Genomic DNA, 24,647 nt, shown 5'->3' with positions numbered 1-24,647 from the left:
ACACACATCCACTTAACATGATCAAATACACAAAAGCAGTTCCATGTCATTTTAAGCTGATCCCTATATGTCCAGTTTGAGACTTATATGCGCTTCAACACATAAAACAACTCTGCCCTTGGAAATGGTGATACAGTTCTCCATCCAGCTTTTTGTTTCCTTTTTCATGCCTTTTTTACAATGTCACGAGCTTGCCCGCCTCTTTTTAAAACAGCAGAACTAATAACACATCTGCCTGTGCAGTTGGACTTTGATTATGTGAAGGTTTCTCTTCCACAGACCTGTCACCACTGCCTACTGAGCCTCCTTCTAATGAAGAACAGGACAAACATAGATGAACCAGAGCAGAACTAATGTGTTAAATATAACCTGTAAAAAGCCTCTACTGGCTTGTGCTAAAACTTTTCCTTGATGTAAAATCCTTCCTCACTTGAAAGTATAGGTTGCACCAACCTCCAAATAACCTCGAAAACATGCGTGCTCTCCAAATAAAGTCATTGCCGAATTTGCATAATAGTACAGGTTTTCTGAACTTTTATGTGACTGTTTTAAGAAATCGGTATTTTGTTGCAGCCTATGCAGGTCTTGTTTCACCTCAGATGATCATATCATGATTTTTGCGATTTTGTTATGGGCACCGTGGTATACTGTGGGTGCCACTCAGAACCGACATGCCCATTCTTCTAAAGGTCACTGAGACTGAAGCAGCAATAGATGTTTTAACCTTGAAAGACCTTCGTTCGCAATAAAACATCCCTTCCGTCTTCAGCTGCCTCCTCCCCCTACTGGACAAAGCTGGCAGACACAATTTAATTCGGACTAGGGACTCGATTAAGAGGTTGATAATAGCACACATCCTAGGCAGGGTTTGAAATACCAATTCAGTCGATTTTCGAGTGCTTTACCATTAGGCCCTAGAGATGACTGCGGCTGGATAACAGTGAAGTGCTAAAACACTCTCTATATTCACTCTATAAGTGTTGAAACACTCTATATTCACTTTATAAGTGCTGAAACACTCTATATTCACTCTATAAGTGCTGAAACACTCTCTATATTCACTCTATAAGTGCTGAAACACTCTCTATATAAACACCGTTTAGAAACAAACTTCGTTTCCTAGGTCAAACGTGTCAAAGGGTAGACCAGGCGTGAAACTTTGCTCATCGCCGAACTGTGTTTTCTATAAATCGCCTTTGTCACAGTCTGTTTGTTGGTCTGTTCTTAAATGTTTTAAAGTTTCTCCTATTAGAGAAGCATAATTTTGGAACATCTCCATGTGAGAGACAAAATAGCCCGTCTAGTAGGTAACCCAGTTAAAATACACACACACACACCTTGCGGTATTGCTGCTGTTTTTGTTATCACGGCGTAACTAGTTGAGTGAGCCAGTGTTAATGTGTTCATGTGTAATGCTGGGTGTAGTGGTGGCTGCGAACACGAGGGGGCGCCACACGGCGCTCATATCAACACATCGAGCCACAAGAAGAAGCGTTGTTCCGGTTTGACTGCGTGTCTCGCTTAGCAATTTTCCAAACCATGTCTCTCGAAATTGAATCTGCAGAGTAAGTTACCGATTATATGAATTATACGGGTGCATTGTGTGCATTTATGTAGTTTTACCTTATGGTAAATATAACATGTATTCTGAAAGACTCAGGTCGTGCAGTATAGTTAAGAGGACTGGCTAGCTAGCTAACGCTAGTTGAGCGATGACCAACAGTTATTGTGTAAAATATTGAGTGTATCGCGGTAACCAGACACGGTGTGTAAGTGTGTGTGAGTACATCAGGTTTAATCATGTCTCCACCTACTGAAGGTCCATCTGCACTTGAATGAGTCCACACTCCTGACCAGAGGGAGCAGACGCAGGAAGCTTTAGCTTTAGCTATCTGGCCACTGATCACTACTGTAAATGTATGAAACGTTGGTGTAGGAAATATCATCTGTTATTGTGTGTTCTGTGTTTTAAGTAACTCTCAAAGTTTTGGTTTATAATCAACATCCTACATCCAAAGGGTGTTGGGCCCTTATATTCTGAAATAGTTAGCTAACAAAGAGGCCATATTAGTTTAGATATATCGGGGTATTAAGAGATGAAACCTTTACTGATTGTAACCGGGGGATGAGGAGGTCCTCTCACTGCCTCTTCATGGGGGACTAAATGTCAACCCTGCAAGCATTCAAACAACATTTATTCTCTACAGTGCTAAATGTGTACACAAAATTGTCATTACAGACTGCCCAAGACATTAAAAATACAATATGCTGAAATATTTGTTTGTTTTGTAGCGTTATTCGTCTGATCATGCAGTATTTGAAGGAGAATAACTTGCATCGCACCCTCGCAACGCTGCAGGAGGAGACCACCGTGTCGCTCAACACAGTGGATAGTATTGAGAGTTTTGTGGCAGATATCAACAGTGGTCACTGGGACACCGTGCTTCAGGCTATCCAGTCCCTCAAACTCCCAGACAAGACGCTGATCGATCTGTACGAACAGGTGAGACTCGCGGAGCCGCAGTCCAGCACTGGCTGCGTGGTGATGGAAGCTCTCCCTGACGGCACGTTGCCTCCTGATGTTCTGATCCACAACGCAAAATGCCTGTCGTAGTTGACCCGAGTCCAACCCTGCAGGTGGTGCTGGAGCTGATTGAGTTGCGAGAGTTGGGCGCCGCCCGGTCTCTGCTGAGACAGACCGACCCCATGATCATGCTGAAACAGACCCAGCCCGAGAGATACATCCACCTGGAGAACCTGCTGGCGCGCTCCTACTTCGACCCCAGAGAGGTGGGTAACGAGACAAAGGGAGAAATGACCACAAGTGTGAATCAGCACAGCTCTGTCTGAACTTCTGTCAGTTCTTTTTTTGAGAGTTCATCCACAGCTAGGGAAGGTCGGAGAGAAACAGCTGTGTGTGTGCTGCTACTCTGATGTTGTAGTAAATGTGGAGTTACACGAGTGACCGGTGTGTGTTTGCAGGCGTACCCTGATGGCAGCAGTAAGGAGAAGCGGAGGGCGGCCATTGCTCAGGCCCTAGCTGGGGAGGTCAGCGTGGTGCCCCCCTCTCGTCTCATGGCCCTGCTCGGCCAGGTGAGGAAGCCCCGCCCCCTCCCCATACTGCTGCTCCACATACCACGGAGTGTAAATCCAACCGGATCTTTGTCTGATGCCGCTGCTGTGGCTGGAGGGTTTGATCTGTGGTCCCTTCTTCCCCCCCAGTCCCTAAAGTGGCAGCAGCATCAGGGTCTCCTCCCTCCTGGCATGACCATCGACTTGTTCCGAGGTAAAGCTGCAGTGAAGGACGTGGAGGAGGAACGCTTCCCCACACAGCTCAGCAGACACATCAAGGTACTGCTCCTCACTCACGTTCCTCACGCACTCCGCTGAAGGGCCGTGTAAGTGAACGCCCTTTCTGAGAGTTGATGCCTCTTAACTCTGATGTTATGGGGAAAGCAGAGCCAGTAACGTTCTATGTGATGGCAGATTATCAACGTTTATTTGGCTGAATCTGTTTGTAAATGGATGAATGACTAAATTGTGTGTGTGTGTGTGTGTGTGCGCGCGCGTGCAGTTTGGTCAGAAGTCCCATGTGGAGTGCTCCCGTTTCTCACCTGATGGCCAGTATCTGGTCACGGGATCAGTTGATGGTTTCATTGAGGTCTGGAACTTCACTACAGGAAAGATCAGGAAGGTACAGACATTCGAACTCCAAAACCCTGCCTGCCCGCTGCCGTGTCTCGGATATGAAGCTGTTCTCAGTATATATGTGGATGCTGTAGTTTGCATGGTTGTCTGTGTATGTTCTTCATTTATTGCTTTATTAAGGTGTGTGTGTGTTACACAGGATCTGAAGTACCAGGCGCAGGATAACTTCATGATGATGGACGATGCGGTGCTCTGCATGTGTTTTAGCCGGGACACCGAGATGTTGGCCACAGGAGCTCAGGACGGCAAAGTGAAGGTCTGCCCTTGGGCGGGAACGCCACTGGCACTGGGATTGTGTAGTGCACATGTCTGTGGTTGTAGGTCTGTGGATGTGCATCTGTGTTTTCTCCTGTGTCTGGGCAGGTGTGGAAGATTCAGAGTGGTCAGTGTCTGCGGCGGTTCGAGCGCGCTCACAGCAAAGGCGTCACCTGCGTGAGCTTCTCCAAGGACAGCAGTCAGCTCCTCTCTGCCTCCTTCGACCAGACCATCAGGTGAGGACCCCCTGGAGCCCGTGTTAAGAGGGCTGATCTGGGATCTGTTTGGTGGATGTGCTTACGTTTAGGCGAAGCATGCGAGTGCCATATTTCAAGGTTCTTGATGCACATCCGTCAGTGCATGTATGTTCATTTGTTAATGCTGAATGTGTTTGCTTACCTCAAAGAAAATAAATGTTGTAATGAGGTGCGTTTCTTGCATCAGAGTACACGGTCTGAAGTCGGGCAAGTGTCTGAAAGAGTTCCGAGGCCATTCTTCCTTTGTTAACGAAGCCACGTTTACTCCCGATGGCCACCACATCATCAGTGCTTCCTCTGATGGAACTGTGAAGGTACGCTCCATCTCCAGACCCTCTCCACATCTCTGGAACTCTTCGATGTTCCTTGCAGTGCCACAGACCACAGAGTTGATTTCTCCATCCTTTTCAGTGGCCAGTTGAACAGTGTCTGTCCTCACACCTTTCGAGTGAAGTTTGCAATCCGTTTACTTTGGGTTTGTTCAGATTTGGAACGTGAAGACCACGGAATGCACGAACACCTTTAAGTCTCTGGGTGCATCAGCCGGCACCGACATCACTGTGAACAACGTGCTTCTGCTTCCCAAGAACCCGGAGCACTTTGTGGTGTGCAACCGCTCCAACACAGTGGTCATCATGAACATGCAGGGGCAGGTAAGGGTGGGTGCGGGGGGCCAGTGACGCCCAACTGTGGACGGCGTCTGCTTTCCCGTGCAGATGCTCCAAAGTTAAACTGCATTAAACACTCGTCAGCTTTCACAGTATAACTTGTACGTCTCGTCACTGTTGCATTTACTTCAGTGTTACTGTGCGTGTTCTGTGCTTGGTGAGGTCTGATTTGTGGTCATGTGTCCGTGATGCAGATCGTGAGGAGTTTTAGCTCCGGTAAGCGTGAGGGGGGAGACTTTGTGTGCTGCACGCTGTCGCCCAGAGGAGAGTGGATCTACTGTGTGGGAGAGGACTTTGTCCTGTACTGCTTCAGCACAGTCACGGGCAAACTGGAGAGAACCTTGACGGTAAGAGTCCATCACCAAGCCCGCTATGACGGCCTGGCCTGGTCTTTTAGCTTCACTTCCTGGGTTTGAGATTCTTCATGTTTGGAATTGTGTGTTCCCGACCAGGTCCATGAGAAGGATGTCATTGGTATTGCCCACCACCCTCATCAGAACCTGATAAGTACATACAGTGAGGACGGTCTGCTCAAGCTCTGGAAACCTTAAGACATCGGACTTCACCGGCTTTCTTCCTGGGTGTCGTACAGGAGAAGGGTTGCAGATAGTTTTGGTTTTTAAATGTTTTTTTGTACATATTTCTTTTGTTTGACTGTAGTAGAACGGAGGTTTTGTTTTTGGAAAGTTGGAGTTGTTTGTGGATGTGTTATTAGAACTATATAATAGCAGGTAACTCAGTTTTTCATGAAAAATAATCTTTGCAATTAAACGTTTATCACATTTGTGCCTTTTATTCACATGTGGGAGGGGGTGGATTGTTCCTGTGAATGTGGGCTATACTATGATCTCCTTTATTGGCCCAGTGACACGCTGGATACATTGGGAAGACTTCAATGTATCATGTTTCTCCATTTAATTTCTCCAAGTTTGTAAAATGCCTGTGTCAGCATGAAGATACTCCTCATATTACTATATACTTGGAAAACCATATTGAGTGTAAACCTGGCATGAAATTAAGTTCAAAGTACTTATTTTTTGTTTTAGATATTTTAATGAAATACATAAATTTATAAACAAAACCAGTTACTTAAGACTATAGAGTTCCCATCTGACAGACTGCCGCATCTTGGGGGGTGTGAGGACCTCCGTGTCTGAGTGAGAGAAGCGTGGAACTGTTATAAGCACAGATCTCAGATGGCTGGTTGATGCGTGACGGGTGTGGCTGGCTCTACTCACCTCCCCGGGGCCCTGAAGACGCTCTGGGCTGCTGCAGACAAGCTGTGATGCTATTGGCAGTTGAGTTGGGCCCTGTAATCTACCACCAAGACAACGTTTCTGATTCTACAACCAGCCAAACTCATAGCTAAAGATTAATTACTGTACAAGACAGCTAATATAACTGATACTGTTAGATTTCTTAAAGGCTCCTAATGATTTTGTACTGCAACTTTCATCAGCAATGGTGAAAAATATTAACCCAGTATATAAAAATCATGTGGTATCTCTTAAGAATTTTAATAATTAAAAAAGAACGTGTGTGTCTTACTGGTGCTGAGGCCTGCTGAAGACCCTCGTGCCAGATCTCAGGGATGCTCGTCTCCATGAGCTGCAGTAGCTCACTGTATTTGGCCTGCAGGCTCCCAGCCAGCGTGTCAAACTGAAACAGCACCAGGGCCTTGAGCAGGCTGTGGACCTCCTCTGTAGAGAACACAGTAGACGTTGAAGTCTCCGACATTTCTCTGATGTTCCAGAGCGTTATGGACCAGAGCTGCGCGGTTGTACCCGCCTCTGGACCAGAAGGGCTCTGTGCCCTTGTTACTGTGTTTCTGTGCTTGACTGCATTGTTTGTTGTGGTCCCCCCCCCCCCCCCCCCCCCCCAAATATATTCAGTTAGACTTAAGTCTGGCCTTTAGTTGTCTATCCCATAATAAGTAAATAAATAAAAGAGGGTCCTGTGGTTTCACTGGCTACAGCCCAACTGTACGAAGGAAACAACCAGCAGCTGCTGCTAGCAGGAGGTTCACTTTGACAAAACTATGAGGAATCAAAGCTCGAACGGAGGAGAAACTCCCACGCCTGCAGACAACAGTCCACCACTGCAGGGAGTGTATCGACTCCATTACAACAGTCCACCACTGCAGGGAGTGTATCGACTCCATTACAACAGTCCACCACGGCAGGGAGTGTATCGACTCCATTACAACAGTCCACCACGGCAGGGAGTGTATCGACTCCATTACAACAGTCCACCACGAGTGTATCGACTCCATTACAACAGTCCACCACTGCAGGGAGTGTATCGACTCCATTACAACAGTCCACCACGAGTGTATCGACTCCATTACAACAGTCCACCACGAGTGTATCGACTCCATTACAACAGTCCACCACGAGTGTATCGACTCCATTACAACAGTCCACCACGAGTGTATCGACTCCATTACAACAGTCCACCACTGCAGGGAGTGTATCGACTCCATTACAACAGTCCACCACGGCAGGGAGTGTATCGACTCCATTACAACAGTCCACCACGAGTGTATCGACTCCATTACAACAGTCCACCACTGCAGGGAGTGTATCGACTCCATTACAACAGTCCACCACGGCAGGGAGTGTATCGACTCCATTACAACAGTCCACCACGAGTGTATCGACTCCATTACAACAGTCCACCACGAGTGTATCGACTCCATTACAACAGTCCACCACTGCAGGGAGTGTATCGACTCCATTACAACAGTCCACCACTGCAGGGAGTGTATCGACTCCATTACAACAGTCCACCACGAGTGTATCGACTCCATTACAACAGTCCACCACGAGTGTATCGACTCCATTACAACAGTCCACCACTGCAGGGAGTGTATCGACTCCATTACAACAGTCTTCCCAAAGTCCCATTACGTTCTGCTGTAACACCAGCTTACCAGAGGCAGCCGGCCCAGTACAGACGGGCCTGGCACCGAGCTGGGGAGGGGCGCCAATGACGCAGATTAGGAGAACTTATCCAGGGACGGGAATCTACGCTAGTGCAAGTTCATACGACTCGTGGGCCATGTTGCAAAACTCTAAAACTGCGTGTCTGCGAGTAGAATTGCAAACCTCACCCCTCATCTTATCGACGACGTGGATGATCTGAATGAGAGCGTGGAGCAAGGCCACGTCCTCAAAGGGGCTTCCCTCCTTCAGGCTGTGCTTCTTGCCCTCCGCCTTCCTGCGGTTCTTTGAAGACCTCCTGAACAGAAGAGCAGAGGCAGGCAGAGCCTTTTACCGCGGGTTCACCCGCCCTGGTGGCGTGTGTTTCAGGGCCGGCAGCGGAGGAGACGGGGTTACGCACGAGGAGATGCGCGAGTTGCTGTGCGAGTACTTGGATCCGAGACGGCTGCCCGTCAGGACGCTGCTGGCCTCGGAGTACAGCTCCGCCTCCACACAGTCGGGGCCATCCTCGTCTGCACAGCATTGTGGGACACGCGAGATCGAAAGAAAGACACAACACGGTGCTCGTTCAAAGGAGCATTTTGAAAAAACCACAATCAGAGAAGAGAAAGAGAGACTCCCAAGATCCTCGTGAAAAATGTGCCAAATGTTGGCGTTTGAGAGGCGCCTCACCGACGAGCTGCTGCCTGTTCTTCTCCTTCAGCTCCCGCACCACCGCCAGACGGCTCTTGTGACGTGTGAACAGGGCCGTCTGAGACTCCAGGAAGGCCGTCTGCACGCTGTGGGCTAGACGGAAACACAAAGACGCTCAGTGGGACAGGCACGCACACGCAGCGTCACAGCAGGCTTAAAGGCTCACGGAGGAGGGTTCTACCTTCTAAAAGAGCAGGTTTCAGATGGGTTTCAGTGATGTCCTGTCTGCGGTACAAGGATATCTGGAGAAGGGCGTGAGCAAGGCGTAAATCGGAGCTCAGTAGAAACATGTGGCAGAAATAAAGCGATCAAGGAACGAGGAGCCTGAAAAAAGCTCTTACCAGTCTGAGGGCTTCGTCCCACGCCGCCCCCGTGATGAGCGCTGAGATGGCCTCTTCACAGTCCTGACAACACATGAACCAACAGGTCAGAGCCATCAACACAATCATGACTACAGGAGGGTGTGCTGGGGTAACGTGGGGCCGTATCACTTTAGACTCCCACTACTGCACGATGGGTAGCCGTCTGTCAGAGGGCATGATGGGAAGGGGGAGGGCGCACCTGGGCGTACTGCTCCAGCAGCAGGGCGGCCTCGCTGGCCCTCCTCATCTGCAGCAGCTCCCCTGAAACATCACGCAGACGCAGGTGAGGAACACGAGGAGCACTGATGCACCACAGAGGTTGAAGAAGAAAAGGCATCATATTTAAACCATCCCGTCTCATTAGGTGTGAATGTTCAGTTTTTGCTCTTAATAAATAGTAAAAACATTAATCTTGCAGTCATAATCACACACTTGGTTATTAAGCAGACAGATGGATGATCATGCATGCACACACACCCCTCTACACTCACCCCTACACACACACACACACACACACCCTCACCCCTACACACACACACACCCCCATCCTCACCCCTACACACACACACACCCCCTCACCCCTACACACAAACACACACCCCTCTACACTCACCCCTACACACACACACACACACCCTCACCCCTATACACACACACACACCCTCACCCCTATACACACACACACACCCTCACCCCTATACACACACACACACACACACACACACACACACACACACACACACACACACACACACACACACCCCTCTACACTCACCACTACACACACACACCCTCACCCCTACAAACACACACACACACACACACACACACACACACACACACACACACACACACACCCCTCTACACTCACCACTACACACACCCTCACCCCTACACACACACACCCCTACCTGCCAGGTCTCGGGCAAGCTGTGCCAGCTGACCATCGGTCACAGGGATGTGCGTTGCCACGGAGAGGGCATGCCTCCAACTAGTGCAGCTGACAAAGGCCTGCAGGGCACGGGGCATTTCTCCACATCGCCATAGCAACAACCCCGCCTCCTCGGGCTGCTGCTGCTCCAGCAGGTACTCTGCGTAGGCCACAGTCAGCACCTGTCAAGACATCACAGGAAGGTCAGGTGTTCACGGTGGAGTCCACCCACAGGCACACCACCGTCTCAAAGACTGAACCGCAGTCCGCTTTAACACAAGAGCGGCCAAGCAAGCTGCAAACATGTAACCCATCCAGCTCGTTACTGCATTTCTACCTGTCTAACACTCTCACACACACACACACACACACACACACACACACACACACACACACACACACACACACACACACACACACGCTAGACTAACGGACAGAAATGACACTCTGGCTCCGAGCAAAACCACACAAAACATTAAGATCCCCAAGCGTGTGTAGTTCTAACAGACACGGGGTTCCTGGAGGTGGTTACTTACTCAGAAGGCTGCAGCCATGTGACTAACAACCACCAGCCAACACACCAGGTGATGGCAGCGTGCTCAAGCTGTTATTTTAATGGGCCCTTAATGGAGCGCTGACCTTGTGTTGCTGGCTGTCTGACGGGTAGAGCTGTAGTGCCTCGCTGTGCAGCCGCTGGTCCTTCACCAGGTTCACCAGCTCAGTGAAGTGCTCCTCACCTGAGGGCCCCAGAGGCGGGAGGAGAGAAAGACTCGGGTTACGGGGCTCGTTTTCTTCTCCGACTAGCGGAGTGCGGGAGCGCGGGGGAGCCTCTCACCACACTTGCTGAGGTGATGTAAGGCTTTTCTGTATCTCTTCAGGTGTTTGTCGATGGTGTAGCGCTGGTAGTTGCTCTCCAAGGTCTTCAGCATGTTCAGGAAGGGGAGATATTCTTTAGGATCCTAAAGACGAGCAGATAGAGGGAGGACATGGCATGGAGGTCTCAGATTTCACTTCCGTTTCCTCGTTGTGGTTCTTAGCAGCAGGTGTAGAAGTCAAGTATGAATTCTTGTTAACCGTACAGAAAATCCAACACTTACCTTCTGAGACTTTTCTGCTACCATAAGCACCAGGTCAAAGTCGTAGGTTCCCAGAGAGTGTTCGTACAGCTCGTTAACGTTGACCAAGAACAAGAGATACTTCAGGGCCTCCTCTGCATCCACACCGTGCTCTGCACCGGGTGGGTTCACTAAACGAAGAATGTCAAACTAAGCTTCTACACACACGTACAGCAGACATGGACATGACTGCTTTCTCCATGGTGTGCTTGCTAAACACAAAAAACATCATTCTCACCGCGCAATTCATGGACCTTCTGTAGAGCAATCTCCAGTTCTGGTGTGGTCTTCCTTACGTGTGATGTTAAAATGCACAGGCAATATCTGCATGAACAGAGGACGAGTGGATCTAGTGAACACTCAGATAGCTACCAAGGGGACACTGAACCGATTGGACTACCACATAAATAAATGGGACAAAGAAATACTGCAGAAGAGTAAAAAAATAAAACAATTTTCCAGTCTAGACACTAATGCGAGTCACAGTGTTAGGCCAGCTTGCAAAACAGAAGCAACATGGTTCTTAATATTTTGTTCAAATGTAACACCGGCTTCTGCACCAATCCATGTCCTGAAAATCCTTTCAGAAAGCATTCAGAAAATGTAAACAAACATACTTTTGTGGGTCGAGAGTTTCCATAGCTGACCGAAGAGCATCACAGACAACGTCCACTTTCTTCCTCAGCCCTTCTCCTCCTCCTCCTCCTCCTCCTCCTCCTCCTCCTCCTCCTTCTCCTCCTCCTCCTCCTCCTCCTCCTCCTCCTCCTCCTCCTCCTCCAGAAACTGGCTGGCATGCGGTACCCATTGGGTGAGGGTACATCGTCTTGGTGGTGTCTTCCTCCCTAACGGACGACACATCCCAGAATGCTGACACGTTCTGACAAACAACACAGAATCCTTAACATGTGGAACCACCTCAAAAACAGGAACTTACTTGAGCTCTGTGAGAAAAAGGTTGATGTGGTTGACGGAGTCGATCTGTGTGAGAAACAGCTCAACATTCTCCAAGAACACCTGTGCAGATCAAAGAGCGTTCACATCGCTAAGCAGCACAGCGGTCAGGGGTGAGGTCATGCGGAGGTCATGGTGAGGTCATGGTGAGGTCACTCACGCGGGGACTGTGGTCGTAGATGAGGTTGAGGTTGATTCGTAGCTTCCTCATGCTCTCAAAAGCCTCTCGAAACTTCAACCTACAGCAGCAGGAAGCAGGACTCTGAACACAATCCTTATGGTTTTATCCTTACCTCCACTCATCCATTTTAGGCACATGAACCTTTAAAAACAGAGACGGCACGTACCCATCCAGCCACTTCCTGAGCTGGGCGAGCACTAGAGCTCGATGGTGGACGGTCTCGATGTTACCACGGGGCATCTGTGGACCAAGCCACAAGAGAACATGCTCAAAGCTCACAAGAAATCACGAGAAACCACCACAAACCCGTAGGTGCCGTCTAGGAAACGATGGTATTAAAGGTTTCAACAGCACCACGTACAGCCCATTCCTCCACCCTTTAGATACACCCGTACGTGTGGATGGGTTCAGTACAGCCCATTCCTCCGCCCTTTAGCTACACCCGTACGTGTAGATGGGTTCAGTACAGCCCATTCCTCCACCCTTTAGCTACACCCGTACGTGTGGATGGGTTCAGTACAGCCCATTCCTCCGCCCTTTAGATACACCCGTACGTGTGGATGGGTTCAGTACAGCCCATTCCTCCGCCCTTTAGCTACACCCGTACGTGTGGATGGGTTCAGTACAGCCCATTCCTCCACCCTTTAGCTACACCCGTACGTGTGGATGGGTTCAGTACAGCCCATTCCTCCGCCCTTTAGCTACACCCGTACGTGTGGATGGGTTCAGTACAGCCCATTCCTCCGCCCTTTAGATACACCCGTACGTGTGGATGGGTTCAGTACAGCCCATTCCTCCACTCTTTAGCTACACCCGTACGTGTGGATGGGTTCAGTACAGCCCATTCCTCCACCCTTTAGCTACACCCGTACGTGTGGATGGGTTCAGTACAGACCTGCAGGATGAGCCGTGTGTCCTGCGGCACCACAGTAACGATGCGGGAGCCTCTCTCCACCCTGCGGGTGCTCTCATCGTTTTGAGCGTTTGAGTGGGAGTTCAGGGTAGCCTGCAGGTCTGCACACGCACCAGGAAAAGTTTTTTTTTTTTTTTTACAACATAAAACAGATGCAAGAACTTTCCAGAAAACTCTACGCCGAGCAGAACCCACACTATGCATATGGGAACCATCTGTTCCATCAGAGACTCAAAGTGCCACCTACAGTTTCTTCCTGTTGTCATGGAGATTGCTTTGCGAATACGGTCACAGGCGTTATTGCAAGATATATAATGGATGATATTCTGACAGCACTTGATATTGCTGAGAGGAAAGCTTAAACCTTGGAACCACTTTGAAATCACATTACTGTTTACTGAACTGTAAAAGGATTTCAGGACACTGATAAGCCAAAAAGACACAAAACACTGAAACCGCAGCTGCCATGTTCCTGCCCTGTGGCATTAATGAAGGTATCTGTGTCCATGTTTCCTCTCTTCCCTGCCTGCGAGAAACTTGAAACCACGCGACGTAAGCCAAGCACAAGAGTTACATTAGTTGTGCTGCTCGCATTTAGGCCCCTCCCACTTCCACACCTTTCACGGACATGGCGCTCAGGCGGATACAGCGGCAGGTGTGCGCGTGTGTGGTGAGCAGGAGGAACTCGTCGTACACCACAAAGGAGGACACGCCGGACGCCACCTGCACAGGGGGAGCACAGCGACGTCACGCGGAGGAGAACCATCCCAGCACAGAGATATCACCACGGCAACCTTCAAACACGCCATGCAACATTTACCCATGGCTCCAAAACACATTTTAACTAATGAATGGCTTATTATGATCGTTAGTAAATGCGTTGAGCTCAGGGAAATCATTTAATTATCCAGTAGTACTGTACACAGATGCCAAGATTAGAAGAAAAACTGCTCTGCAGTGTTAAAACATTAGATTCATACTCCAGTAAAAACATTTTAGATCAAATCATACATACCTCACAGTTACCAATATAGAGCTGAGATCTCTCTGTGAGACCTATCAAATGCTCCTGTTAAAAGACAGAGCGGAGGATTAAACACACACACACCCCTATAAGAGACAGAGCGGAGGATTAAACACACACACACCCCTATAAGAGACAGAGCGGAGGATTAAACACACACACCCCTATAGGAGACAGAGCGGAGGATTAAACACACACACCCCTATAAGAGACAAAGCGGAGGATTAAACACACACACACCCATATAAGAGACAGAGCAGAGGATTAAACACACACACCCATATAAGAGACAGAGCGGAGGACTAAACACACACACCCCTATAAGAGACAGAGCGGAGGATTAAACACACACACCCCTATAAGAGACAGAGCAGAGGATTAAACACACACACCCCTATAAGAGACAGAGCAGAGGATTAAACACACACACCCCTATAAGAGACAGAGCGGAGGATTAAACACACACACCCCTATAAGAGACAGAGCGGAGGATTAAACACACACACCCCTATAAGAGACAGAGCGGAGGACTAAACACACACACCACTATAAGAGACAGAGCGGAGGATTAAACACACACCCCCCTATAAGAGACAGAGCGGAGGATTAAACACACACACCCCTATAAGAGACAGAGCGGAGGACTAAACACACACACCCCTATAAGAGACAGAGCGGAGGACTAAACACACACACCCCTATAAGAGACAGAGCGGAGGATTAAACACACACACCCCTATAAGAGACAGAGCGGTGGACTAAGCACACACACCCCTATAAGAGACAGAGCGGTGGACTAAACACACACACCCCTATAAGAGACAGAGTGGAGGACTAAACACACACACCCCTATAAGAGACAGAGCGGTGGACTAAGCACACACACCCCTATAAGAGACAGAGTGGAGGACTAAACACACACACCCCTATAAGAGACAGAGCGGAGGACTAAACACACACACCCCTATAAGAGACAGAGCGGAGGACTAAACACACACACCCCTATAAGAGACAGAGCGGTGGACTAAACACACACACCCCTATAAGAGACAGAGTGGAGGACTAAACACACACACCCCTATAAGAGACAGAGTGGAGGACTAAACACACACACCCCTATAAGAGACAGAGTGGAGGATTAAACACACACACCCCTATAAGAGACAGAGTGGAGGACTAAACACACACACCCCTATAAGAGAGAGTGGAGGACTAAACACACACACCCCTATAAGAGACAGAGTGGAGGACTAAACACACACACCCCTATAAGAGACAGAGTGGAGGACTAAACACACACACCCCTATAAGAGACAGAGTGGAGGATTAAACACACACACACCCCTATAAGAGACAGAGTGGAGGACTAAACACACACACCCCTATAAGAGACAGAGTGGAGGACTAAACACACACACCCCTATAAGAGACAGAGTGGAGGACTAAACACACACACCCCTATAAGAGACAGAGCGGAGGACTAAACACACACACCCCTATAAGAGACAGAGCGGTGGACTAAGCACACACACCCCTATAAGAGACAGAGCGGTGGACTAAACACACACACCCCTATAAGAGACAGAGCGGTGGACTAAACACACACACCCCTATAAGAGACAGAGTGGAGGACTAAACACACACACCCCTATAAGAGACAGAGTGGAGGACTAAACACACACACCCCTATAAGAGACAGAGCGGTGGACTAAACACACACACCCCTATAAGAGACAGAGTGGAGGACTAAACACACACACCCCTATAAGAGAGAGTGGAGGACTAAACACACACACCCCTATAAGAGAGAGTGGAGGACTAAACACACACACCCCTATAAGAGAGAGTGGAGGACTAAACACACACACCCCTATAAGAGAGAGTGGAGGACTAAACACACACACCCCTACATATACACACAAATGAGAATGAAGCTGTTCTAGTACCTGTCCGCCCATGACACACAGGGCAGTGTGTACACAAGAGAGTGGAAAGTGGACGCTGCCCCCCATGGAATCCTCCCAGTCAGTGACCGTTACCTCAGGGACGTCTGAATAAGGACATTCAACAAAATCACTGTCAACACCCCTACAGAGTTCAGAGGTCAGAGCGTAAATACAGTATCTGATGTTTCATATGAGGGTGAAAGGTCAAATGGAGGAATAAAGGTGAGCACACCATCCCACAGCACACTCTTCCCCTCCCATGTTCACTCCACAGGGTGAGCAGTGCTGGATCACTCACCCCAGCACACTCTCCGGATCTGACCATCTTCCAGCTGCACAGCCAGAGTGCCACTCCTGGAGCTGTGGAACATACTGACCACGTGACCTTCGACCTTGACCTCTGCCCTATATAAAATGCCAGACAAATTGTAAAAATGAAAAACGAATACATAAACACGTAAGTAAAGTGCCCGTCCTGCTGCCTACGTGGTCACGCAGCACGCCGGACCTGAAGGCACACTAATGACCCCAGAGAATGAGTCTCCAGCACCTGATCTCCAGCCTGTGGTCAGACCCCTGCGTCTGGGCCGGGGCGAGTATGAGCACGCGCGACTCATTCAGGCCGTCTCCACATCCCACCGCTGCAAACACGTCTTCCCTCAGCCAGAGCAGCAAGCGCATGAGCAGCACCCCCTCCTGGTCTACTGTGACACTGCATGCAGGACACATCACCATTGAACTACACACATCCCACCTCCTCAGGATGAGAAGCACTGTGCAACAGTTGTCGTAGCTTAGCAATGATATCAAAAACTGAACCCAACCTGTACGTCCTCTGTAAGACTGCTGGTTTGGAGACAACTCTGAACCCACATGGTCCTGTTTCAGGAGGGCTGGCCTCTCCAGTGCCTGAATCAAAAGGAGGGGGACTTTACATCCAAAACCACCACACACACACACAGGGTTCCCACACCTCGGTTAACATCAAATTCAAGAACCTTTAAATGACTTTCCAGGACCAACTTCCTCAAATTCAAGGACTGCACCTGGCAACATTTACCTACTTTTATCTCTGAATATGTTATCAAAAAACCATGTTAATACAATGCAAATTCAAAAGACTGAATGTCATTTCAAGACAGGCATCCTGAAATTTTCTGTGCATGACATTAAGCGCTGTTTCAACGAAAACTTCACTCACACTCAACATAACTGGCAATTTAGCAATGCACCTGTGAGAAGGTGACATTCACCTAAAGTTTGTTAATCTACTTAATGAAGAGTAATATGAATTTAATTATTCATAAAGAGAAAATAATGCTTTTAACCACTCCACTTAGAGAATGTGGTATTTTGCTAAAAGTACGACTACATTTATGGCATCAGAAATCTGAACTTAAGTTTTCTGCATAAGGTAAAATGGTATCAAAAGAAAGAATGCTAAGTTTGAGATTAATCGAGTTTCTAGTGTCCGTGCAAAAACTTTGAAACTGTGAATATTGACATGAAAAAACAAATGCTCCTGGAATTCATCTTCTGACTTACAAAAGGCACATGACTCCACATCAAGTTTAAATCTTCTTTCAAGAAACATGGCTACAGGATATATCTTAATTACAGGGGTGATAGAGGGAAAAATTCCTGAGCCTGAACTTTTTCTGAGCGCGGGGTGTGTGTGTGTGTGTATGGAGTGTTAGTGTACCATATTTAGAATATTTAATAATTAATATTTAAATAAATTAATAATAAATAAGTCAGGTAATTATAATAGTGAAATAAAAAACAAATTTCTATTAATATTCTGAGAAAATGCTGTATGCATGATTAATAATTTCTTCATTACTGTTAGTAAATTATAGGATACCAGACAACTCAAAGAAATTATGCAAATAAAGTTTAAAATAATTACAAGTATTATGATTATAGTTAGTTTTTATATATAAAATTTAATAAATATTTTGTGTTGGTTTATTAGGACATACATTTTGTGCTTTTGTTCATGTATTACACCTTGTGCCGTAAGGCGGCCAGGATGAACCAGATCGTCTGACTACCTGTACCGGCTCAAAAAAAACACTCTTATATTTCTGATAAAAATTTAACTTAAAATCAGAATAAAGATAAAATACTGAATTTATCTTGTATCTACCTCTGAAGCTCTTCTGATGTCTGAAATACAGGCGGTCCCCGGGTTACGACGTTGATCCGTCGTAAATCGATTTTCGGTGTAAATCAGAACATACGTATATACTGTACGTAAATAACGTACTATACGCAGTTATCCTATCCTAAAGCTAGCCTTTTGGCAAATACCTTTATCCATAGCTGCGTTTAACTAATCCTGACGCCGCGCACACCAAACACTAAGTTCCTTTTACGACGCAGAACCACTTAGGTCCAAACGAGGCTTTATACAGTAAATGGGAGATGTGTCGTAACCACGAAAAATTGTAACTTGGGAACCTCGTAAGGATCGTAAGGATCATATTTCGGCATCAAAACAGATGGCATGCGTGCGCGTGTGGTTTATCATTATGATTTGACGGATTTTTCCCCACCTCAATTTTTTTTTTTCTCGCGGACGTGTCGGTACGCCAGAATTCCGGCGTGGCGCCTGAAAGCTATCAGGCCTGTAATTATTATTTTGAAATCAGTCTCTTTTACTTTAGAAGATATGGGCCATTTGACAAGCCATTGTGGTTTTATAATTTGTATTAGAATGTTTCTTGAAAGAATATCTATTATATATTTTGTCTCATACCATCAGTGATAATCTTGTTATTACACTTGAAGTCAAGTTACAGTCATTCACTTTTAACACGGACATTGAAACGGTCAACTCGGAATATAAAATTACATTTTTGATTAATTTAATCAATGCTAAAAGAATCACTTGATTGCGGTCTTTATCCATGTAAAATTTCAAACCCCCTAAAATATTCAAGGACCTTCAAGGACGGCTGTCTTTTATGCCTGTTTTCAAAAACTTTCCAGGGCCTTGAACTTATTTTTTCAGATTCACAAACTTTCAAGGATTTCAAGGACCCGTGGGAACCCTGCACACAACATGACCGACTATTCAAATCCACAGAAGAGGTAGGACAGACCAAGGAGAAAGAAAAGTTATTTCCTAGTCAGCTTACCTCGACCATAGATATGGAGCCGCCCATCAACCGTTAACACTGCAAGCTCATTGGTTCTCTGAGGCTGGGCGTGGAAGGCCACCTGGTTGACAGCAGTGGGATGGTGCAGCTCGTAGGCACACATGGGCGGAGGCACCACACACTGGCGAAACGTGGTCACCAACACCTTATCTGCAAAACCAACGGCACTTGCTAAAGATCAGGCCAGTCGCACGACAACACACCCACGCGTCCCCCCACCTCACATAATGAAGTGCTGCTATTCCAAACTCTTTCTGCGACACGTTTCTGCACGGGGCCCTCACCTCCGTCAATCACCGCCACGCTGGCGTCGTCTTGCGCGTCATCCCCAAGGCTTCGCTCTGTGGCCCAGCCCCAGTCGTAGGTGAAGCTGGCCCAGCCCTGGGTCAGCAGGTGCAGGCGGAGGGGCCTCTCGGGGTCCCAGCACACGCAGGCCGGGGCCCTCGACGGCTCGCTCCAGTGCAGACTCTGCTTCAGGTACCAGTGGGAATTCCCCACTGTCCACAGCTGAACTGAAAACACAGACAGAGTCCGCTAGTGACATCAGAAAGGTTAGGGTGACTCCAGCTATAGCGAACGGTGGCCGTCTCGCTGAATGTAAATGCTGCGTGTCGGGGAGTCTCTAACGGTATGTGCAGTGGTTGCCGTCCTCTCCTCCAGCGAGGTCCTCGAGCCAGACAGCCAGCACAGTGGAGTCACTGTTCCAAAGCAGCTCCTTCACCTGAAACGCAACACATTCACACCTACATAAACACACCTGTGTAGACGTACAGCATTTGTGGACGTCCGAATAAAGCACACAGCTAGTTGGAGGGCGCTGTGGCCTACCTTGACCTGGTCCTTGGGGAAGGGCAGAGTGAACTCTCCATGCAGAAGGCCGTTCTTTTCCATAAACACCACGCTGTGCTTGTTAGGGTGCCGCTGGCTAGAGGCTAGCAGACTTCCCGAGGGTCTGAGTTAGGCACACGTTAGCTCTGTCAGCATTTCTGATTTCATAGTAAAAGCACACACAGATCAACAGGCCTGGGTTTCTGAAGCAGGTTTGCCTGATGAGGGTGACCCATCGGTGTAATAAGGTTCAGGCTTCAGGCCCTACATTCCACATATCGGCCATAAGCACCAACATAACACCATCTCTCTGATCTGAGAACTGCTTACTTCCAGCAGAGCGCCTGTTCCAGACCGTCGACGGCTTCGCTGGTGGCCTGCAGGACGCATTCTCTGTTCCACACTCGGACTTTTCTACACCCTGAAACAGCACCAAAACACTCAGGAACAAGGTTCTTCTGTCCAGATTCCTACATCAGAGAGAGGCACGTGCACACACACACACACACACACACACACCCACCCACCTGTGTGAGGGCAGATGGCGCTGACGGCAAAGAGCTGGCCATCGCCTCTCCACGTGATCCTTGGCCTGCGGTCATCCCAGGGCACTGCTGGCTGCACTTCCTGTCATGACAGCATATGACAAACCACATCACTGCAACACTGGTGTATGACAAACCACATCACTGCAACACTGGTGTATGACAAACCACATCACTGCAACACTGGTGTATGACAAACCACATCACTGCAACACTGGTGTATGACAAACCACATCACTGCAACACTGGTGTATGACAAACCACATCACTGCAACACTGGTGTATGACAACCCACATCACTGCAACACTGGTGTATGACAAACCACATCACTGCAACACTGGTGTATGACAAACACATCACTGCAACACTGGTGTATGACAAACCACATCACTGCAATACTGGTGTATGACAAACCACATCATTGCAATACTGGTGTATGACAAAACACATCACTGCAGTATAAAAGAACTCCAAATGGGCTACAACTCACAATAAACCCTAAATAAAGCTTCACACAAAATTCATTTTAGAATCACTGAGGCTTTATGGCCATTGAACATTTCATAGATTCTCACTTTTTATGTACATATTACTCTCCACTCAGTGCAGTCCCTTTAGAATAAAAAGGTCAACCATTATTAACTTTTATTTGTATATCCACAAGTAACCAAGAAACACAAAAATTGTTAGGTGTGCCCCAACCAATCAGCATCTACTTGTGATGGCTTTCATACAGGAAGAAGGATGAGGACTTACTGCAGCTTTCCTCTGAGCTGCCTGCTTCCCTTCTGAGCCATGAAACTGAGTCTCCTTCTTTCCCCAGCCTACCGTGATGAATTTACCTGACACAGAAGCACACCATTAACACAATGACCAGCCAGCAACTCCAAAGAATCTTAAAGAACACAGAACACTTTGGATAAATGTGGTAAAAAATCTTGTAAATATGAGGGTCTTACCTTCTCCAAACTCATCCTGGTGGATGGCCACCTCAGTTACAGGCTCAAAGTCTTTGGTCATCAAGATAAGTGTCTCCTGGCCTAAAAAGCATGCACACAGGAAATCCTTCTGGGACACCCACACACAATGCACACACAATCTATACTGCATTTAATGAAGAACATGTGTTTTCGTGTATTCTGCTTCATTCAGACCTGTGCTGAGGGTCACCAGCTCCTGGTCTGGACTCCAGCTCATTGAGGTTAGACCACTATCGACGCTACCAACACACTCCAACTAGCCAAAGAGACCAAAAATCACTGTTTTATGGTGTAGAAAAAAAAAGTTGCTCATGAAGACTTTGGGGTGTGTCAGTGAGGGCAAGTAAGAGAGGATAAATACCTCATTAGTACTAAGGTTGTACAAAAGGACATCGCCTTTAGCAGTGGCCACACAAACCGCCTCCTGGTCCGGCAGGTCCTGAATACCTACGACCACACCACTACCATCTTGAGGGAGGTAGTCCTCCGCGGTCAGGGACACTTCATTCACAACCTGGAGAAACGATGAAAACGTACTTCACACAGTTTCTACAGTGTAAACCAATTAACCAGACTGGGGCTACACGTCCAGAGGTGGGCAGTAACGAAGTACATTTACTTAAGTACTGTACTTAAGTACAGTTCTTGAGTATTTGTACTTTACTTAAGTTGATTTTTTTTTTTAATACTTATGACTTTCACTTCACTACAGTTGAATAACAAATACAGTACTTATCACTCCACTACATTTCTGTCCAGCTCTCGTTACTCGTTACTTCCACACACAACTCTCCTCCCCTCCCCCGATAGTATTTTCACAGGTGACAGCCTATCAGCAATCAAGGATGTGTCTGTGAGGTGTAAAATCAAGTTCGGTGTCGCTAGTCGTTCTTTTCCTAAATAACAGCAACATGAGCGGAGACGGCGGTGATGGAGCATGCCAGGGTTGCCAACTTTTCAAGATCGCTTGGAGGGAGATTTGAACCTGGACTTTGGTGGCGAGTGTAAATTGTTGATCAGGGGGTGGCGAACGTTACCGGGGCGGTGAAAAATGGACACAAATTAAGTATTATATCGCGATCGCCGGTGGTTGATAGATATAGATCAGAGGTAAATAAACTAGATTTTTTATCGGCGTGAGATATCGGAACTGTGGCGTGAGAGCGTGTGAAAACGGTCAAATGCGTGTGTCTCACGCTCAATGCGTGAGAGCTGGCAACCCTAGCATGCTCTTTTGCACCCATGGCCGTATCTCGACAAAATGTTCCAGTTTTCTGAACGGATGAATCATTCCTATTTTTTTTATGCATGTTAAAGCATGTTTTAAATGCATGCTTTGTTTGCCAAAAACAAACTATATCACTGCATACCAAAATTCACCGTCCCACCTGAGGAAGTATATTACAGTATGCAGCCTAAATGTTTTGTTAAGTGACTATGTAGTCAGAGGAGCTTTGCAGTAAGGCTAGTGAAATGACTTTGCCTGCTCACTCCACTGCTAGGTCTGCTAGGATCACTATAAATAATGTTAACATTATATTGGCAAGTAATTCAAACTACGGAAACATCAATAAGGGAAACCGTGTGGGTTATTCGAATCTTGTCAAATAATGTTTCCATTCTAATGTCAGTGTAGAATTAATGTCAATAATTCTAATGTGGCTGTGATTTCTAGTTTGAAAAGAGTTTGTTAGCATGTTGGGTGGCATGGAGTTGGTGGGCTTTAGCCATACTGCAAAAGGTTGTAGCAAGGTTAGACTACCAAGATGCCACACTGCTAATTTTACTTTGTCTTTGTTTATATTGACTGTAGCATAATGTTGTATTGGATGACTGAATACCTAACTAGCAAAGAGAGAAAAACTGTCATTTTATTATTGACTTTTAATATGGTAACATAATTTGCTTAAACAGGTTAGGCTAGGCTAATCAGTGAATTGTGGTTTTAGAAAATGTTTTTGTTCCTTAAACTAAAGTGTAGGTTAAACTTTTCTGCTACCACTACCTGAATGATGTACATCATTGGAATATGCCTTATGGATTATTATCAAAGACTGTATGAATATTATGCCCAAAGAGGATTTGGTAGGATGTATAATACTTTTAAACTATAACTTTTTTACAAATGTGACGGAAGGTGTACTTTAATACTTAAGTATTTTTAAAAGCAAGTACTTCAGTACTTTCACTTAAGTAAGATTTTGAACATGCAACTTTCACTTGTATCGGAGTAGCATTTGAACAGTGGTATCTGTACTTTGACTCAAGTAATGAAATTGAGTACTTCGTCCGCCTCTGTACACGTCAATGTAAGACAGTCGTGCCTTTCTGACACTCTTGTGTTGGGCTCACCTGGCCGGACCGGGGGTGGTACTCTATGGCGGAGAGCGGAGAGGCCACCAGAACCGTGCCCGAGTCCGTCCTCACACACCAACACTGCGGCCCGCCCGGACTCCGCAGCTCCGCCGAGCGCAAACACTTCAGCAACTTCAGGTTTCTCATTCTGGCTGCATGTCACTGTACACAGAAACCGAAGATAGTCAGATAATATCCAGATAACTAGCGAATAACACAAACGCGTGTTGAATACACTGTGATCTGTCATTAAAAGTCACAACACGACCGAGAGAGAAACACGAATAACCAGGTTAGCCAAACGAGCCAGCCATGCTATCTAACTGCAGCAGATGTAACGGGCTAGCTAATATTGCTAAAATAACACCGCCTACTAAAAATGAAATATATGCACAAGTATAAATTATAAACGATCAAATGTCAATGTAAGTGCAAAGAAATATGGTTGTCATCGATTCATACCGTCAGCTCTTCTCCTACTACACACAGAAACACTGGACATATAAACACAAGCACGCTGTAAGATCCTGCTGTCTTCACTCTGACCTCAAGGCGAACACACACATGTTACTCTCACAAATGGACTTGATTCTCTCCCCATCGCCTCCTTTCGTCAGGGAGGTGAACATCATAAGAAGAAATTTAGTTCAGAACTAATATAGATCGTTTTATATGACAAATATATAATTTACGATGTGTACAAAATATCATGATGACTCGGTTCTACCATCACTTCATGGTCTAATGTCAAATATGGGCTTTACAGATCTATATACTACGTAAAAAGATACCTGTCATAATAATAGCTTATTCCTTCCGTGGTTTATT

The 24,647-nt window shown here is 47.0% G+C and overlaps 2 protein-coding genes across 3 annotated transcripts; one reads left to right on the top strand and one right to left on the bottom strand.

The window, feature by feature from the left end:
• The first annotated feature begins 1,427 nt into the window (after positions 1-1,427).
• Positions 1,428-5,670, top strand: smu1a (SMU1 DNA replication regulator and spliceosomal factor a). 2 transcript variants are annotated; one of them, XM_077005760.1, is made up of 12 exons: positions 1,428-1,565; positions 2,293-2,503; positions 2,638-2,790; positions 2,983-3,093; positions 3,223-3,351; positions 3,575-3,694; positions 3,848-3,964; positions 4,072-4,199; positions 4,408-4,534; positions 4,706-4,873; positions 5,083-5,235; positions 5,341-5,670. In XM_077005760.1, exons 1-12 carry the CDS (start codon positions 1,540-1,542, stop codon positions 5,437-5,439), a joined length of 1,542 nt encoding a protein of 513 aa, XP_076861875.1. In that variant the 5' UTR covers positions 1,428-1,539; the 3' UTR covers positions 5,440-5,670. The 2 variants fall into 2 exon arrangements, with proteins under 2 accessions (XP_076861875.1, XP_076861874.1); XM_077005759.1 differs by having other exon boundaries at positions 2,983-3,351.
• Positions 5,671-5,918: 248 nt separating this feature from the next.
• On the bottom strand, positions 5,919-24,418 carry elp1 (elongator acetyltransferase complex subunit 1). The gene is made up of 37 exons (XM_077005758.1): positions 24,282-24,418; positions 23,817-23,981; positions 21,826-21,978; positions 21,639-21,720; positions 21,444-21,524; positions 21,241-21,326; positions 20,466-20,565; positions 20,269-20,359; positions 19,939-20,062; positions 19,738-19,831; positions 19,395-19,622; positions 19,090-19,260; positions 16,771-16,855; positions 16,497-16,658; positions 16,245-16,351; positions 15,947-16,050; positions 13,992-14,045; positions 13,594-13,699; positions 12,959-13,077; positions 12,230-12,303; positions 12,043-12,121; positions 11,866-11,945; positions 11,549-11,773; positions 11,170-11,255; positions 10,914-11,062; positions 10,652-10,775; positions 10,456-10,553; positions 9,797-9,998; positions 9,085-9,146; positions 8,865-8,927; positions 8,705-8,765; positions 8,503-8,616; positions 8,231-8,342; positions 8,001-8,128; positions 6,437-6,588; positions 6,127-6,205; positions 5,919-6,041 (listed from the first exon to the last, which is right to left on the bottom strand). The coding sequence occupies exons 2-37, from the start codon at positions 23,964-23,966 to the stop codon at positions 5,974-5,976; spliced, it is 4,053 nt and encodes a 1,350-aa protein (XP_076861873.1). The 5' UTR covers positions 23,967-23,981; positions 24,282-24,418; the 3' UTR covers positions 5,919-5,973.
• Positions 24,419-24,647: the final 229 nt, after the last annotated feature.

The sequence above is a fragment of the Brachyhypopomus gauderio genome, chromosome 5, assembly GCF_052324685.1.
Source record: "Brachyhypopomus gauderio isolate BG-103 chromosome 5, BGAUD_0.2, whole genome shotgun sequence".
Classification (NCBI taxonomy): Eukaryota; Metazoa; Chordata; class Actinopteri; order Gymnotiformes; family Hypopomidae; genus Brachyhypopomus; species Brachyhypopomus gauderio.
Note: the sequence above shows the minus strand (reverse complement) of the source record. Positions and strands in the feature narration are given on the sequence as shown.

Excerpts from the sequence above, each read along its gene's own strand:
- elp1 (XM_077005758.1), bottom strand. The coding sequence starts at position 23,966 with ATGAGAAACCTGAAGTTGCTGAAGTGTTTGCGCTCGGCGGAGCTGCGG. Across the intron at positions 16,051-16,244 it reads GATCCGGAGAGTGTGCTGGG|ACGTCCCTGAGGTAACGGTC; the intron begins GTGAGTGATCCA and ends GTCCTTATTCAG. Across the intron at positions 9,147-9,796 it reads GCTTGCCCGAGACCTGGCAG|GGGAGCTGCTGCAGATGAGG; the intron begins GTAGGGGTGTGT and ends GTGATGTTTCAG.
- smu1a (XM_077005759.1), top strand. The coding sequence starts at position 1,540 with ATGTCTCTCGAAATTGAATCTGCAGA. Across the intron at positions 2,504-2,637 it reads TGATCGATCTGTACGAACAG|GTGGTGCTGGAGCTGATTGA; the intron begins GTGAGACTCGCG and ends CCAACCCTGCAG. Across the intron at positions 3,965-4,071 it reads CTCAGGACGGCAAAGTGAAG|GTGTGGAAGATTCAGAGTGG; the intron begins GTCTGCCCTTGG and ends GTGTCTGGGCAG.